This window comes from Coenobita brevimanus, chromosome 72, assembly GCF_032717465.1.
Source record: "Coenobita brevimanus isolate Jiangsu-jjx chromosome 72, ASM3271746v2, whole genome shotgun sequence".
In the NCBI taxonomy this organism is placed as follows: Eukaryota; Metazoa; Arthropoda; class Malacostraca; order Decapoda; family Coenobitidae; genus Coenobita; species Coenobita brevimanus.
The window spans coordinates 14,621,971-14,640,628 of record NC_137025.1 but is presented as its reverse complement, the minus strand read 5'-3'; the positions used below and the strand labels follow the sequence as shown (position 1 = coordinate 14,640,628).

The 18,658-nt window shown below is 42.6% G+C and overlaps 1 protein-coding gene across 1 annotated transcript in view; it reads right to left on the bottom strand.

The window, feature by feature from the left end:
- Positions 1-18,658, bottom strand: part of CLS (cardiolipin synthase) — an 85,446-nt gene that overhangs the window by 27,767 nt on the left and 39,021 nt on the right. Inside the window, exon 4 of the mRNA XM_080278074.1 lies at positions 6,706-6,843. Within this exon, the coding sequence (XP_080134200.1) occupies positions 6,706-6,843 (138 nt within the window). The remainder of the gene's footprint in view (positions 1-6,705; positions 6,844-18,658) is intronic.

The following is an 18,658-nucleotide window of genomic DNA, read 5'->3' as shown; positions in this document are numbered from 1 at the left end:
GAAAGTGGAATGTGAGAGGAGTGAATGATGAAGTGAAAGAGAGAGAGATTGTTCAGGTGCTTGAGGATGCAAGAGTGGATATATATGAATTGACTGAAACTAAATGAAGGTGAAAGGGTGAGAGAATGGGAATATGGTTTAGGTATATGTGTGGGTGTTAATGAGAATGAGAGGGCTAGAGAGGGAGTATGTCTGATGATATGCAAGAAGTCTATCTATCTACCTATCTATTGCCAGACGCCTCAATCCCGTTTGGGGTGGCCACAAACATATCGCCTCCAAGTCGCCCTGTCCCCCTCCATTTCACTGCCCTGCTCCCAACTCACACCCCCCTCTCTCATATACCTCTCCACCCCATCCCTCCATCTCATTCTCGGCCTCCCCCTCCCTCTTCCCCCCTCCACCACACTCACATACACTCTCTTCGTCAGTCTTTCACCCTCCATCCTCTCCACATGGCCAAACCACCTCAATGTGTTCCTCATAACGCTTCCTATCACATCCACATCAACACCACAACACTCCTTTATATCCTCATTCGTCAGCCTGTCTCTCCATGTGACTCCACAGGCTTCTCTTAAATAACTCATTTCCACTGCTCTCACTCTTGACTTGTGTCCTTCCAACAACGTCCAAGCTTCACTTCCGTACGTTAGAGTTGGTATCACAATACTGTCATGTAGTAACTTTTTCACTTCCATGCTCACTTCCCTGTTTCTTGTCACTGCTTTCAAAGAACCAGCAACCTTTCTTCCCTGCTGTACCCTTTCAAGCACTTCACCCTCCAAACCTCCATCCTTACTCATCACACTACCCAAGTACTTAAACATACTCACATTTTCCAATTCCTCACCATCCAACCTCGCTGTACATTCACTGACTTCACCTCTCTTAAAGACCATCACTTTACTCTTCCCTACATTCACCTTTAGATTTCATTTCTTACACACTCTCTCAAACTCATCCACCAAGCCTTGCAGCTCCCCTTTGTCTTCACTCAACAATACAGTATCATCTGCAAACAACAGTACAGGAAGTTTCCAAACACTATCCTCTCTCACCAGGGCCACTCCAACATCCACTACCCTACCTTGTACCTCTTTTATTACCCCATCCATGTACAGATTGAACAACCATGGAGACATGACACATCCCTGTTTCAAACCAACTTTCAAAGAGAAAAATTCACTTAGTTCACCATCCACACGCACTGCAGCCTTCGCACCATCGTACATACTCTTCACAGCATTCAACAACTTCCCATCTACTCCATATATTCTTAACACTTTCCACAATCCTTGTCTATCCACCCTGTCATATGCTTTCTCCAAATCCATGAGAGCCGCATACAACTTCTTTCTCTTCTCTAGAAACTTTTCCACTAAAGATCTAAGAATGAATATCTGATCTACACAACCTCTTCCCTTCCTAAAGCCTCCCTGTTCTTCTCCAACTAATTTCTCTGTTCTTTCTCTAACTCTGTCAATAAGTATCCCACCATACACTTTTCCTACTATACTAAGAAGACAAATGCCCCTATGATTACCACACACTTCTTTTTCCCTTTTTCCTTTGTACAAGGGAATAATTATACCTGACTTCCAATCCTCCGGGACTCTACCTACCACCCAGGCCAATCTACACATCTTCCACATCCATTCTACTACTATCTCTCCCCCATGCTTCAGCATTTCACCACACACTCCATCAATTCCTGGGGCTTTCCCTGATTTAACTTTCTTCATTGCTTCCACAACTTCTATCCTACTGATTTCTTCCTGTCTTCTCACCTCCCTCCTTCTCCCAGCCATTCCCCAGCCACTTATACTCGCATTACTTCCATCCTCCACGTTCAACAATTCCTTAAAGTGTTCTCTCCATCTGCTCACTTTTTCTCCCTTCTCCACTAGTAATTTACCATTTTTATCTTTCACTCCCCTGCTAACTTCACTTCCACCCTGTCTTACTCTTTTCACATCTCTCCAGAACATTTTCTTACAGTCCCTCCACTTTACACTCAAATTCCTTCCAAATTCATCATCCACTCTCTTCTTAATCTCTCTTACTAATCTTTTCACCTCTCTCTTTCTTTCTACATATAACTCTCTCTTCCACCTCTCAACTTCTTCCATGCCCCTGTTTCTCATCCATTCATTGTATGCTTTCTTCTTTTGTGCCACAGCCTGTTTCACCTCTTCAGTCCACCACGCTGTTCCTTGCACCCCCCTCCGTCTTCTCTTCCTTCCACACACCACATCACATGCTGCACATATTTCTTCTGTAAATATCCTGCACACACCTTCCACATCCCCCATCTGCTCCAATTCATATTTGCCCAATCGTTCCTCCACTTCTCTCTTATACTCTGCCTTTTTCTCATCCTCTTGTAACCTTTCCACTTTCCTTGCAACTACTCCTTCCTCTCGTCTTTCCCTTCTTCTATTCCTCCATCTTACTTGAATTTTAATTCTGGCCACCACCAAGTAGTGGTCAGAAAGTCCACTCCCCCAACCTCTATAAACTCTTGCATCCATTACACATCTTCGCATCCTTTCATCCACACACACATAATCAATCATTGTCTTCCTTTCATTCAGTTCACCAGCCACCCTTCTCATCACTCGCCATGTATACCTGTGGATCATTTTATGCCTGAAGAGGGTATTGGCTATCACCAACACCCTCCCAGCACAAATGTCCACTAACGCACTCCCATTCTCATCTATCTCAGCAGGCACACCCCACTCACCAACTATTCCATCCACCTTCACATTCCCAACTTTACCATTCATATCACCAATCAAAAACACTCTCTCATTCCTTCCAAACTTTTCCATGCACACTTCTACATTTGTCCAGAACTCTTCTCTCACTCTTCTAGCATGATCTTGCGTTGGCGCATACACACACACAATCGTCCACATTTGTATTCCAACTTTCAACTTTACCCACACAATCCTTGACCCAACTGATCCATACTGTCTTATGCTCCTCTTCCATCTTTTACTCACAACTATACATACTCCTTCCTTTGCCCTCTCATTCTCACCTACTCCTGCACATATACCCCATCCATACTCCCATTCTCTCACACTTTCTCCTCTCCATTTTGTTTCAGTTATTCCACATACATCCACTTTCGCACCCTCAAGCACCTGGACAATCTCTCTCTCTTTCACCTCATCATTCGCTCCCCTTACATTCCAAGTTCCAATTACCATGTCCTTTGACAGGTCCTTGGTCGTCATCGTTTGGTCAGTCCTTGTCTGAGGCTTGTTGTTTTTTTTTTTAGTTAGTTGTTTTCCGGGGAGGGGCACTAACCCTCCGCCAACCCTTTTAGTTGCCTTTTACGACAAGCAGGGATACTGGGGGAGTATTCTTGAAAAAAAAACCCTACCCCAAGGGGTAGGGTAGGGAGAATATAAGAGAGTATGGAACAGTGGGTGAAAGGATGATATGGGTGAGGATGAAAGTAGGTATACAAGCGTGGGCGATTGTATGTGTGTATGCTCCGACAGAGGACCGAGTGGCAAGAGTGAAAGATGAGTTTTGGGCGAGAGTAGAAGCATGTATGGTCAAATCTGAGAGGAGCGAGAGAGTGCTTTTGATTGGAGACATGAATGGCAAAGTTGGGAATGTACAAGTAAATGGAGTGATTGGTCAGTGGGGTGTGCCAGCTGAAGTAGATGGGAATGGTAGTGCTTTGGTGGACATCTGTGCTGGTAAGGGGTTGGCAATAGCCAACACCTACTTTTGACATACGATGATCCACCAGTATACATGAAGAGTAATGAGGAGGATGGATGGTGAACTTCTTGAACGAAAGGCAATGATAGACTACGTGAGTGTGGATGAGCGAATAAGAAGACAAGTGTTGGATGCAAGAGTGTGGAGAGGGTGGGGGAATGGAGTCTCGGACCATCACTTAGTGATGGCCAAGGTAAAGCTGCAAAGAAAATGGTTGAGACGAAGGGGAAGACAGGAGAAAACAGCTCCTGTAAGAAGAGTGGAGAATTTACAAGATAGTGAGAAAATGGCAGAGTATAAGAGCATAGTGACAGAAAGATTGGGATGGTATGAGCTAGAGCAGATGGAAGGGGTAGAAGACGTAAGTAAGATATTTACAGAAGAGATAGGTGCAGCGTGTGAGGTGGTTTGTGGAGTGAGGAGGAGATGCAAGGGTGTGCAAGGGACAGCATGGTGGAATGATGAGGTGAAACGAGCTGTGGAACAAAAGAAGAAGGCATATAGTGAATGGTTAGCGAGTAGAAGTAGGGGAGAAGATGAGAGAGAGAAGAGAGAGGTATATGTGAGCAGGAGAAGGGAGGTGAAGAGACTGGTGAAGGAGAGTAAGAAGAAAGTGGATGAAGAGTTTGGGAGGAATCTCAGTGTGAAATGGAGGGAGAGTAAGAAATTGTTTTGGAAGGAGGTAAAAAAAGTAAGGCAGTGTGAATGGGGAAATAGTAGGGGAGTGAAAGATGGGAATAATAGATTGTTGGTGGAGAAGAGAGAGAAATTGAGGAAATGGATGGAGCACTTTGAGGATTTGTTGAATGTAGAGAGTGAGAGCAGTGCGAGTATAAGTGGTTGGGGAATGGCTGGGAGAAGAGATGAGAGGAGGGAGGAAGAGATCAGTAGGGTGGAAGTAGTGGAAGCAATGAAGAAGATCAAGTTGGGAAAGGCCCCAGGAATTGATGGAGTGTGTAGTGAAATGCTGAGGTATGGGGGTGAGATTCTTGTGGTGTGGATATGGAAGTTGTGTAGATTGGCTTGGGAAGAGGGAAAAGTTCCACAGGACTGGAAATCAGGTATAATTGTTCCTTTATACAACGGAAAAGGGGAGAGGGAAGTACGTGGTAACCATAGGGGTATTTGCCTTCTTAGTGTGACTGGTAAAATATATGGTAGAATACTCACTGACAGGGTTAGGCATATGACAGAGGAGCTAGTTGGAGAAGAACAAGATGGATTTAGGAAGGGAAAAGGGTGTGTAGATCATATATTTGTTCTTAGATGTTTAGTGGAGAAGTATCTTGAGAAGGGAAAGAAAGTGTATGCTGCCTTCATGGACTTTGGAGAAAGCTTATGACAGAATAGATAGGGAAGGCATGTGGAAGGTATTAAGAGTGGATGGGAAATTGTTGAATGGCGTGAAGAGTATGTACGAAGGAGCTAGGGCTACAGTGTGAGTGGATGGTGAGCTGAGTGAATTCTTTGATCTCAGTGTGGGACTGAAACAGGGTTGTATGATGTCTCCATGGCTGTTTAATATATACATGGATGGGGTTGTAAAGGAGGTGCAAGGTAGGGCAGTGGATGTGGGGGTGGCTCTAATGAATAAGGGTGAGATTTAGAAGATTCCGGTGTTGCTGTTTGCTGATGATACAGTATTGTTGAGTGAAGATGAATGGGGGCTGCAAGGTTTGGTGAATGAATTTGGGACAGTGTGTAGGAGGAGGAAGCTGAAAGTTGATGTAAACAAAAGTAAAGTTACGGTGTTTGAGAGGAATGAAGCCACAATGTAGTGAGGTTGGATGGTGAGGGTGTGGAGAATGTGAGTGCATTCAAGTACTTGGGTAGTGTGATGAGTAAGGATGGAACTTTGGTGGATGAAGTGCGTGAAAGGGTACAGCAGGAAAGGAAGGTTGTTGGTTCACTGAAAGGAGAGATTAGAAATAGGGAGGTGAGTATGGAAGTTAAGAAGCCACTGCATGATAGTATTGTGATCCCTACCCTGACTTATGGAAGCGAGGTGTGGACCTTGCAAGAGGGGAACAAGTTAAGAGTGAGAGCAGTGGAAATGAGTTACTTCAGAGAAGCATGTGGAGTGACATGGAGGGACAGGTTGACAAATGAAGAAGCGAAGGAACGTTGTGGGGTGGAAGTGGATGTGGTTGAGAAGATTAGGAGAAATACACTGAGGTAGTTTGGACATGTGGAGAGAATGGAGAATGAAAAACTGACCAAGAAGGTGTATGTAGGTGAGGTGGAGGGAGGGAGAGGGAGGGGTAGACCGAGGATGAGGTGGAGAGATGGAGTTGAGAGGTATATGAGGGAGGGGGGGGTGAGTTGGGGGGAGGGTAGTCAAATGGTGGGTGACAGAGCGACTTGGAGGCATTTTGTCGGCGGCCACCCTTTGCGGGATTAGGGCGTTGGGCTATAGATAGATAGATAGATTTCTTACATATGTGTTCTCCTTATGTTCTGGAGCAAATAACCCCAAACTGGGTGATTATCTTGGTGATAACAACATTATGATACTGGAAATAACAATGCTGATATCATGAATGATGATGACGATGGTTATTATAACAATGACGACAAAGATCTTGATTGTTTATGGCAGCTGAACCCACGAAGTCCATAAATCAGGTAAACATGAAGAGTTCCAAAGTTCAAACAGAGCAGAGAAGTAGCTGAGACTGCACAGGGAAGAGGCAGACAGGGTTCACAACTAAAACTATGATTACGATAGCTATGATGATGATGATGATGATGATGATAATGACAGCAATGATAATGATGATGATAATAAAGGTGATGATGACAATGATGATGACACTAATAAACAGATGATGAGGAAGAAGATACAATTAATTTGATGATGTCAGTGAAGATGATACAAAATGATAATGATGATGATAATGACAACAAGGATAAAACAGATGATAAAGACAATGACAATATTACTGCAGCAGTACCTACCAAGTCTGTGAAGCCAGCAAACATGAAGAGTCCGAGGGCCCAATGGTAGTTGGAGCTGAGCACCAGATAGGACAGCATGGGGGATAGGCAGATGCGACTCACACACAGCAAGTTTGGCACAGTCCAGATGTTCTCACGCTGCAAAAATTCACATCAGGCTTATCTCATTTTCAGCTGAAATGCTTCAAGTTACTTCATTATTGGCCATGTGAAAGTTTAGCTAGTAAGTCCTTTATGGGGGGGGGGGGAAATGGTGAAAATTGCATCTTCTGAAATTCAACAACAATGCTAAGAATTGATGTAATTTTATTAAGAGAAGCCCAAAATTAAATTTCAGCCCCATGTCTTCCATGCGGTGTGCTGGTGGTCGAGTATAACTGTGTAATAACTCCACTTCCTTCCTGGAACCCCCAACATCAATAACAGGCTCATCATCATTTTGTTCTAAAACAATGCCATCTATATTCATCACACTATTGCTGCTACTAAATCAAACTAACTGTTGCCCTATGTAATCACTACTGAGTCATCTGAATGGCTTATAACTCAGGTGATGTGGTAGGTGTGTGGACAGGTTACAAGAGCTGAACAAACTTCCTCCGACCACTGACTTTGGACAGGCACTGAGAGGGTTGGGAGGAGAGGTAGTCATGGATGTCTTAGGAGCTTCCAGATATGACAAGGAAAATCCACACCATTTCAGCCAAACGTATTTATGTTTTCATCCAAAGCTGAAGGAAAACTAGACTTTTTTATTTATAAAAATTAAATATGTAAAAGTTACAGTGATGGCTTCCTCTGGCAAGAAATAATAAGTACCACAATAGCCTAGTACTTGCAGTAACGTTTATGGTACCTTCTTCAAAATATGAGTGCCAGGCAGGAAAGACATCAATCAATGAAAATAGATGTTCCCGTATGCTGGGCCTGGGTCATCAACAAAGAGCATAATAATACTGTAATCTGATGATGTATTTTTTTCATATTCTTATGGTTACCACCTGATGATTTTATTCAACTTTAGGCAATTCTCTTATGGTGAAGGGGTTAGTGAAATCAATATCTAACCCCTCCAGCTTGAAAAGTCTCCCTAAGCTGAATAAAATCATCTGGCAATAGCAAGAACAAAATACAATTTACAACTGGTATGGAATTGTTCATACCCAGCCAACAGTTCACTAAAAGATTGGACTCCCCAAAATAGTTTGACAGCAATTATGCTACAGCAATGACCCAAAAGTCCTTAGCATATAAATTTTGCTCAAAATCAATATCATCTGAATCACTCAGTCAATTTAATACTGCTAGATACTATGCAAAAGCAGTAATTAATCTCGCTAAATCAAACTTTCTTCACAACCAAGCATCCAAACTATTAAATATTCCTAATGACAACAGAATATTCTGGTCAACTCTCAATTCTTTCAACAATAACAAGTCATCATCTATTCCCTCGCTAAAATCTACTGATGGCAACACTATAAATAACCTGCATGGTAAAGCATGCATCACTGCCAGTATATTTGCCAGAAATTCTGCCTCAGAGGAAGTCAACCAGAACATCCCTGTACTAGAAACTTGACTCTACAGAAATAGCTTCACTTAAGACATAGACTAGATACGTGAAATCCATTCTACACACTTTACCAACCAACAATGCTCCAGGTGCAGATGGAATTCCTCCAACAGGTGACGACTAAGGACCGAACAAAGGACATGGTACGGATTGCAACATGGAATGTAAGGGGTGCAATTGATGAGGTGAAAGACAGAGATTGTCCATGTGCCTAAGGATGCAAAAGTGGATGTATATGTAATAACTGACACGAAATGGCGAGCTGAGATTATGAGAGAATGGGAATATGGATGAGGTATATGTGCAGGAGTAGGTGAGAATGAGAAGGCAAAAGGAGTTTGTATTGTTGTGTCCAAGAGATGGAAGAAGAATATAAGAGAGTACGGATCCATCAGCTCAAGGATTATGTGGGTAAGACCGAAAGTTGGACTGCAAATGTGGGCGATTATGTGTGTGTATGCACCAATGCAAGATCATGCAAGCAGAGTGAAAGAAAAGTTCTGGACAAATGTGGATCTGTGCATGGAAAGGAATGAGAGAGTGTTTTTGATTGGAGATATGAATGGAAAGTAGGTAAAGTGAAGGTGGATGGAGTAGTTGGAGATTGCAGAAGTGGATAAGAATGGCAGTGCTCTAGTGTACATTTGTGCTGGGAGAGGGTTGGTGATAACCAATACCCTCTTCAGGCACGTAATGATCCACAGGTATACATGGCAAGTGATGAGACAGATGGGTGGTGAACTTTTTTTTTTTTTTTTAATAACAGAACAGAGGAAGGAAAAACAAATGAATAAAAAAAATAATAATACATACACCATAATACTGGTGTCCTCAGTTCATAAAATATCTGTAACAGTTAGACTTGAACAGCTGTGGGTTGAAGTTTGGAGGGAAACAACTCTGGGGAAGCGAGTTCCAGAGAGATGCAGTTCGGGGAATGAAAGAACTCTGATAGCAGAAGTTCTGCAACATGGCTGAGTGACACTCCAGTCATGAGCGCTACCAGATGCCTGTGCAGCACAAGGGAAGGCATGGAGAGGTGGCACCATGGACACACCTTCGTCTCAGCATTTTCCACAAAAATATCTGTAAAATAATGCAAGGGAGGCAACACTCCTTCTTACTTGTAGGGGAGGTAGTTTATTTGTAATGGCAGGGTTGTTAATAATTCCAACAGCCCTGTTCCGAACTCTGTCTAGCTGTTTTAATGCAACCTCTCCACATCCATTCCACACGGGCAAGCAACATTCAAGCTGAGAGTGCACATGACTCTTACAAATTATAGCTAACTGCTCGTCAGTGAAGAAGTTACCGACTCTGCACAACTATCCAAGCTTCGCCGAGGCGGCCTCAGCAAGTGATCCAACATGAGAGGTCCAGCTGAGGGCACCGCTAAGTGAGACACTGAGAACTTCAACACTCTCGGAGATGGGAACATCAGTAGCACCGAAGGCAACAACACCCTTGGAGATGGGAACATCAATAGCACCGAAGGCAACATATGAATCCAGCAATATCTGTCCATTAGTAAACCGTACATATCTAGCCCCACCAGCACTAAACGAGACAAGGTTGTTTTGTCTCCATTCACTGATCGTAGATAGGTCTTGATTTTTGGGAGGTGGCTCTACTGAGTTGAGAGGTAGAGATATTAGACTTCGTAAATGGGGGAAGCAGCCTAGGTATATAGATAGATAGATAGTAAATGGGTGTCCGAGAGTGAATGAACTATGTAGTGTTGAGTCATCTGCATATGAGTGGATGGGATTGTGGATGACAAATAAAAGATCATTAACTGAACCAGGAATAGGGTTGGTGTCAGAACTGATTCCTGCGGCACGCCGGCGTTAATTGAGTGGAAATTGGAATACACATCATCTACTTTTACTCTTATTTTCCTGTCACTAAGATATGAAGAAATCAAAGGAACAAAAGACATTAGTCCATAGCAAGGGAGTTTGGACAGCAGGGAACGGTGCCATATTCTGTCAAAAGCTTTAGAAATATCAAGGGCAACTGCATGAATTTCTCCATGTAGGTCATTTGATTGATGGATGGTATAAGTTAGGAGATTGAGTATGTCAATGGTGGATCTTTCGTGGCAAAAACCATATTGTCTATCACTAATTAAGTTGTTGGATTCAGGATGTTTAACAATGTGCTTATTAATAAAAGTTTCAAATACGTTACCAAGAGAAGATGTGACAGCTATTGGTCTGTAATCAGAGGGGTCAGAGGAACTTCCTTTCTTCGGAATGAATGGAAAGCAACGATTAATTATATGTGTGTGGATGACAGAATGAGAAGGTATATAATGGATACAAGAGCATACAGAGGTTGGGGGAGTGGACTTTCTGACCACCACTTGGTGGTGGTGAAAGTCATGGTTCAAATGAAATGGAGGAATAGAAGGGAACCACAGGAGGAAGTAGTCCATACAAGAAGGGTAGAAAGGTTGCAAGAGGATAGAAAAAAGGCAGAATATAAGAGAGAAGTGGAGAAGCGATTGGGTAAATATGATCTGGAGCAGATGAGGGACGTGGAAGGTATATACGAGATGTTCACAGAAGAAATCTGTGCAGCATGTGAAGGGGTGTGTGGGGTGAAGAGAAAACAAAAGGGGGTGCAAGGAACAGCATGGTGGATGAAGAGGTGAGACAGGCTGTGGAGCAAAAGAAAAAGGCATATAGTGAGTGGATGAGAAATAGGGACGTGGAGGAAGTTGAGAGACATAAGAAAGAGTTGTACAGAGAGGAAGAGAGAGGTAAAAAGATTAGTAAAAGAGTAAGAAGAGACTGGATGAGGAATTTGGAAGGAATTTGAGTGTAAAGTGGAGGGAATGTAAGAAAATGTTCTGGAAAGAAGGAAAGAGAGTTAGACAGGGTGATAAAGAAGTAAATCGGGTAAGGAATGATAAAAATGGTAGATTGCTAGCGGAGATGGGAGACAAACTGAACAGATGGAGTGAAAGCTTTATGAAATTGTAGAACACAGAGAATGAAAGTAATGCAAATATACGTGGCTGGGATATGGCTGTGAGAAGGAGGGAGGTTAGTCGAGAGGAAGAAATCAGTAGGATGGAAGTAGTGGAAGTAATGAAGAAAGTCAAAATGGAGAAAGCCCCAAGAGTTGATGAAGTGTGTGGTGAAATGCTGAAGAATGGGGGAGATAGTAGTAGAATGGACATGGAAGAAGCACAGATTGGCCTGGGAGGAAGGTAGAGTCCCAGAGGATTGGAAATCAGGTATACTTATTCCCCCGTACAAAGGAAAAGGGGAAAAAGAAGTAGGTTGTAATCATAGGGGCATTTCTCTTCTTGGTGTAATACGAAAAGTATATGGTAGGATACTGACTGACAGAGTTAGGGAAATAGCTGAGCAATTAGTTGGAGAACAGGAAAGCTTTAGGAAGGGAAGAGGTTGTGTAGATATGATATTCATTCTTAGGTCTTTAGTGGAAAAGTTTCCAGAGATGGGAAAGAAGTTGTATGCGGCCTTCATGGATTCGGAGAAAGCTTATGACAGGGTGGATGGACAGAGAATGTGGAATGTAAGAATACATGGGTAAATGGGAAGTCAAGTGCCGTGAAGAGTATGTATGAGGCAGCTAAGGCTGCAGTGTGTGTGGATAGTGAACTGAGTGAATTTTTCTATTTGAATGTTGGACTAAAACAAGGATGTGTCACGTCCCCATGGCTGTTCAATCTGTGTATGGATGGGGTTATAAAAGAGGTACAAGGCAGGGCAGTGGATGTTGGAGCAATCCTAATGAGAGAGGGCAATATTTGGAAACTCCCTGTACCATTATTTGCAAATGATACTGTATTAAGTGAAGATGAAGGGGAATGAGTCTGGGAGACTGTGTAAGAAACAGAATCTAAGGGTGAATGTGGGGAAGAGTAAAGTTATGGTCTTCAAGAGGGATGAGTAAAGTTATGGTCTCCAAGAGAAATGAAGCCACTGAATGTACAGTGACACTCGATAAGAAGGAAATGGAAAATGTGAGTGCATTTAAGTACTTGGGTAGTGTGATGAGTAAAGATGGAAGTTTAGAGAGTGAAGTACTTGAAGGGGTACAACAGGGAAGAAAGGTTGCTGGTTCTTTTAAAGCAGTGTTAAGGAACAGGGCAGTAAGCATGGAGGTAAAAAAAAAAGTCACTGCATGACAGTATTGTGATACCAACCCTAAGCTGCATGACAGTATTGTGATACCAACCCTAAGCTGCATGACAGTATTGTGATGCCAACCCTAATGTATGGAAGTGAGACTTGAACCTTGTTGGAAGGACACAAACATGAGAGCAGTGGAAATGAGTTATTTGAAAGGAGCATGTGGAGTTATGTGGAGTGACAGACTGACAAATAAGGAAGTGAAAGAGCACTGTGGTGTGGATGTGGATGTGACAGGAAGTGTTAAGAGAAATACATTGAGGTGGTTTGGCCATGTGGAGGAGATGGAGAGCATGAGACTGATGAGGAGAGTGTATGCAAGTGAGGTGGAGGCTGGGGATGAGATGGAGGGATGGAGTGGAGAGGTATATGAGAGAGGGGGGTGTAAGCTGGGAGCAGGGCAGTGAAATGGCATTGAACAGGACAACATGGAGGTGATTTGTTTGTGGGCACCCTTATGGAACTGAGGTGTCTGGCTATAGACAGATAGATAGATAGTTTTGAAAAAGTGTTCCCCAGAACCTGCTGCTGTTCTAGCTAAATTATTCAGACTATGCATACGAACTTCTTCATTCCCTAATTCTTGGAAAGGAGCCAATATCTACCCAACTCCAAAGGAAGGAAGTTCCTCTGTCCCCTCTGATTAGAGACCAATAGATATTGCATCTTCTCTTGGTAAAGTATTTGACACTGTAATAAACACATTGTTGGATCCTGAATCCAACAACTTAGTGACAGACAGTACACGCCATGAAAAATCGACTGTTGATATACTCTATCTCTTGACTCATAACATCCATCAATCAACTGACCAACATGGAGAAACTGATGCAATTGCCCTTGATATTTCTGAAGCTTTTGACAGAGTGTGGCACCTTTTCCTGCTATCCAAACTCCTTTGCTATGGGCTATCATTTTTTGTTCCTCTGATTTCCTCATATCTTAGCGACAGAAAGATAAAAGTTGATGATGTATATTCCAATTTCCACTCAATTAATGCCGGCGTGCCACAAGGTTTAGTTCTGACTCTAACCCTATTCCTAATTCATATTAATGATCTCTTATCTGTCACCCATAATCCCATTCACTCATGTGCAGATGACTCAACACTTCACAGGTCATTCACACTTAAACACCCATTCACAAAGTTTAATAATTCACAACTCAGTACAGCAATCTCCATACATCACGACTTATCTAAGATCACAGAATGAGGACAAAATAACATTGTCTGATTCCTATACAGTGGGGCACCAATTTTCGCGCCTAATTGGATCCAAAAATAATGCGCGAAAGTAGAATTAGCGAAAATTGGGGCATTGTCTTTATGGCAAAAAGGCTAATTGGTTCCCGGTTATCCTAAAGTAACATCATATTTTCATTTTCACTTGCAATACAGTACATCAAATCACTATTGTACATTGCATTGTGAGATACAAACAATAAAAACTGTACAGTACACATTATATGAGGAGAAACATACCACAGAGACCAGGTTGAGGTGTTTAATGGATGTTGGGGGTAAGTATCCGAGGCGCGTGGCGGGCTTATTTAGCCACGCCAGATGTGTTGGCGCCACCTCTTGCTGCCTCGCTACCACCATGCTGTTTCCTCATACTACGCACTGTCGATTCTGGGATGTTAAATATACGGCAGATTTCACTGTTTTTTGCGCCCTTGTCCATGTGCTCAACTATCTTCCTTTTCATTTCATTATTATACTGCCGTTTCTTCACTCCAACACGATACTCTCTTTTAGCCTTGGCCTTTCCTCCCGACTTTGAATGTCCCGGCCACTTTTTATCACCACCACTGCCTCCCGGCCCTCCCCCCACACCACCAGGCTCTCCCCCCACACCACCAGGCCCTTTCCCCACACTACCAGGTATAGTAGAGGCCATTGAACCGTGAGAATCCAACACAATGGAGCTAGCACGCTCGTACACAATGGCGGGAATGGGTGGACAGAGTGTTGACATGACGTCATTCAAGATGGCGGTGGGTTGCGGGCGGGCGGTGCAGGAAATTCAAAGTTCAAAATATTGTCCCAAACCCAAAATTTGTGCGCGAAAATCGATTTTTTTCAAGCGAAAGTGGAAGTTAGGGAATATTTGGTGCATGCTGCGAAAGTGGATTCCGCGAATCCTGCTGTAGCGAAAGTTGGTGCACTACTGTAGTTACCTTCAATGCTACTAATATTCCTATCTCTAAAATACTGAAATTCTCGGTGCTTCACTTAGCAGTGATATCAGCTGGGCCTCTCATGTTAGATCACTTGCTAAAACTGCCTCAAAGAAACTTGGATTATTATACAGAGTCCGTAACTTCTTCCCTGACGAGCAGTTAACTATAATGGAGTTATCGTGGTAGATGGAGGCGCTCACCATTCTCTCTCTTCATGCAGTGCTGCTCTCAGGTGTCTGCCCTTTCCTCTCCTCCACCCTTCTTTCCTTCCATTCTCTTCTGTCCTTTTATCCTTCATCCTTTCTTCGTCCTTCTGCTTCCAGGTGACTTTACACTCCCTCTTCTGTCTTCCTTTCCTTCATTCTTTCCTCTTTGTTCATCTTGTGGGTGACCCTACACAAAGTGACAAGCCAAATGGTTTCCTGTACACCAGGAAACCATTTACTATGCTGGGTGGTAACTGCATAACCAAATTTTGGCACCTGGTGGTTTAGTGGGTAATTATGGTGTTCCAATTGGATTAAGCAATTGAAGATTCATATCCAAGAGCGGTTGGGGTTTCTTGCTCACGTAATGTCACTCAGGGATGTGTGAGGCTGGTCACTCTCGTCTTAAATGTCAGGACCAACCTGCCTACCCCCAGGCACCTACACTCCTCATGGGGCAACGTAGGATAGGATGATGGATGGATGGATACAAGAGTCATGTGCACTCTCAGCTGGAATATTGTTAACCCCAGTGGAATGGATGTGGAGAGGTTACACTAAAACAAATTGTCAGAATTCAGAACAAAGCTATGTGAATTATTAATAACCCTATTACAAATGAACTACCTCACCTACAGGTAAGAAGGAATGTTGTCTCCCTTGCATTATTTTACAGATACTTTTATGGCAAATGCTCAGACGAAGTTGCATCCATTCTAACACCTCTCCACGCCTTCCCTCTCGCTACATGGACATCTGGTAACGCTCATGACTGGACTGTCACACTGCCATACTGAAGGACTTCTGCCAATCAGAGTTCTTTCATTCCCCAAACTGCACCCCTTTGAAACTTGCTTCCCCAGAGTGGTTTCCCCCCAAACTTCAACCTACAACTGTTCAAATCCAATTGTTATATACACATTTTGTATGAATGGGGGACACTTGTAATCAGGTGCATGGATTATTACCACCCGCGTTGCGAAGCAAGTGGAGTGGTAATGTTTTCAGTTGTGAGATTGGCTGGGTGGCTTTGTTTGTGTGTGGGTAAACATGATATGAATGGCTTGAACTATGAACATGAAACTTTCAGGGCATCAAGATATGGCCAAAATCCTGGACGAGTTTGAAAATGGGCACTCGGGGTCAAGGTCACCAAAATGGCTGCCAAAAGTTTACTTGACCTTTGGTGATCTTGACCTTAAGCCTGAGTGCCCACTTTCAAACTCGCCCAAGATTCTGACCATATCTTGATACTCTGAAAGTTTCATGTTGATAGCTCAAGCTGTTCATGAGATATCTTGTTCACCCACACACAAAGCCAGCCAGCCAACCTCACAACTGAAAACGTTACCACTCCGCTCGCTTACCATCCGCATTGCAAAGCGAGTGGACTGGTAATGTTTTCAGTTGTGAGGTTGGCTGACTGGCTTTGTTTGTGCGTGTTTTACATCTTGAATTTGCGTCAAATCAGAAATGGAGATGCAAAATTATGTGCCGAGGAAAAACTTTCCAGTTATGCAGGTGGTGAGATCCCATCATGAGATGACTTCTATTTTTTTTAAATTCTTGTTTTTTCCTTCCTCTGTTCTATTATTGCATATATATATATATATATATATATATATATATATATTATATATACAGTATATATCTATCTATCTATCTATATATATATCTATATATATATATATATATATATATATATATATATATATATATATATATATATATATATATACAGTAGAACCTCTTTAGTCCGGACCCCTTTAATCCGGATTTCTGTTAATCCGGACAAAATTTAAAAATAATAAGCTCCAAAAATATGTAGAAAGTAATTCTAAAGGCATTTTCAGTATTGGCGCGGAAAGCGATCGTCATTCGTTTAGTCTCGGATCATGCTAGGTCGCTACATGGGCGCCTGTTTAAACACACGCTAGCATTTGTTCCATCAACTAGTTCACCAACCATTTATATTTTTACGCTGTATTTCAAAAGTTAATCCTCCTTACCATGCCCCTTAATGCAAGTGTAGCTTCTGCAATGAATAAAGGTGTTAAAAGGAGGAGTTTGCTTACACAAAAATGGGTCAGAATATTCTGCAGTGTTTAGTGATTACTGTAGGTTATTTTTTGTACTTAAATGTGCTTTACTTGTACATCAAACATTAGCTTCTTGCCCATATGGGTGTTATCAATATACCAAAGATGACAATGTATTTTTTGCCTACATAAGTTTTATTTTTATTCCAAATATTACAGTTAATTAATTAATTTATATTTTTGCCTACACGGGCCTCAGTCACTTACTACAATTAAAAATGTAGGCTAGTTTCTTGTCATGGCCTTACCTGTAAATTATGCATTACAAAACTATCTTACATGATTAGTTTCGTTATTTTAGTACCGGTATCCTTTCATCTTTTGCAGTTACGTAGGGTTGACATATGCCACATATGTTAATAATTAACAAACATACCATATGTAGATAGAGTTTGGTATGAACTGAAGATTACCCTGATGGTCCGGACAATCTGCTAATTCGGACAACCCTTCCCCCCATATAGTCCGAATGAGAGAGGTTCTACTGTATATATATATATATATATATATATATATATATATATATATATGTATATATATATATACCATCCACTCACTCAATGTAGTGCTGCCCTCGGGTGTCTGCCCTGTCCTCTCCTCCATCCTTCTTTCCTTCCATCTTCTTCTGTCTTTCTTTCCTTCATTCTTTCCTCGTCTTTCTGCCCGCAGGTGACTTTACACTCCCTCTTCTGTCTTTCATTCCTTCATTCTTTCCTCTTCCTTCTGCCTGTGGGTGACTCTACACTAAGAGACAAGCCAAATGGTTTCCTGTACACCAGGAAACCATTTACTACGCTGGGTGGTAACCATATAACCAAATTTTGGCGCCTGGTGGTTTAGTGGGTAATTATTGTGCTCCAATCGGATTGAGCCGGTGAAGTTTATATCCAAGGGATGGTTGGGGTTTATTGCTCATGTAATGCCACTCAGGGATGAGTGAGGGTGGGCACTCTCATCTTAAATGTCAGGACCAACTGCCTAGCCCCAGGCTCCTACGCTCCTCATGGGGCAACGTAGGATTGGATGATGGATATACTGAAAGGTTCGAAGGGTTAACACAGTAAACTATCAATCTGTCATCACAATATCTGGCCCAATCCAATATCTTGTTCATTTTGCTCAGCTCTGTTAAACAATATCCTGCAGAATTTGGCAATATCTGGCACCAAGATGGGAAGCACTTTGCAGTACTGAGAATTTTTCGGCAGTAATGTGTATCATCTGGCTTAGACACAGGACCCAAATGGCCCACGGGCAGACCCCACAGCAATGCAATACATGGCAGCCAATCACGATGCATTGTGGAAGCATTCCACCCAAAGAGCCTACACAACCTGCCCCCCCCAACCAGTGCTTTGCTTATTTGCCATAGTGCTGTGACAGCCTTTGTGACTTCCTCAGTGCTCCATGCCCTAGTGCTCTGACTACTGTACCCTAGTTCTGCATGATTGTCAAGTTTGTGGCTTTTGAGGTGGTACCTAAACTAGCTGAGTATGATTACAATTATATTTTATACTGTACTGCTATAATGTATGTACCCTCATGAGCATTAATTTCCGCTCAGTGGTGCCCTCTTCCTACCCCTGTATACCCAGGGAAGAGGGGATGAGGGAACAAAATGAGCTCCACCCACCTCCACCCTAGCTCCCAACCCTCACCCCTACCCCTACCCAACCTCCCCTCCACACATCATTCTTAACTGGCAGTTACATCTCAGGC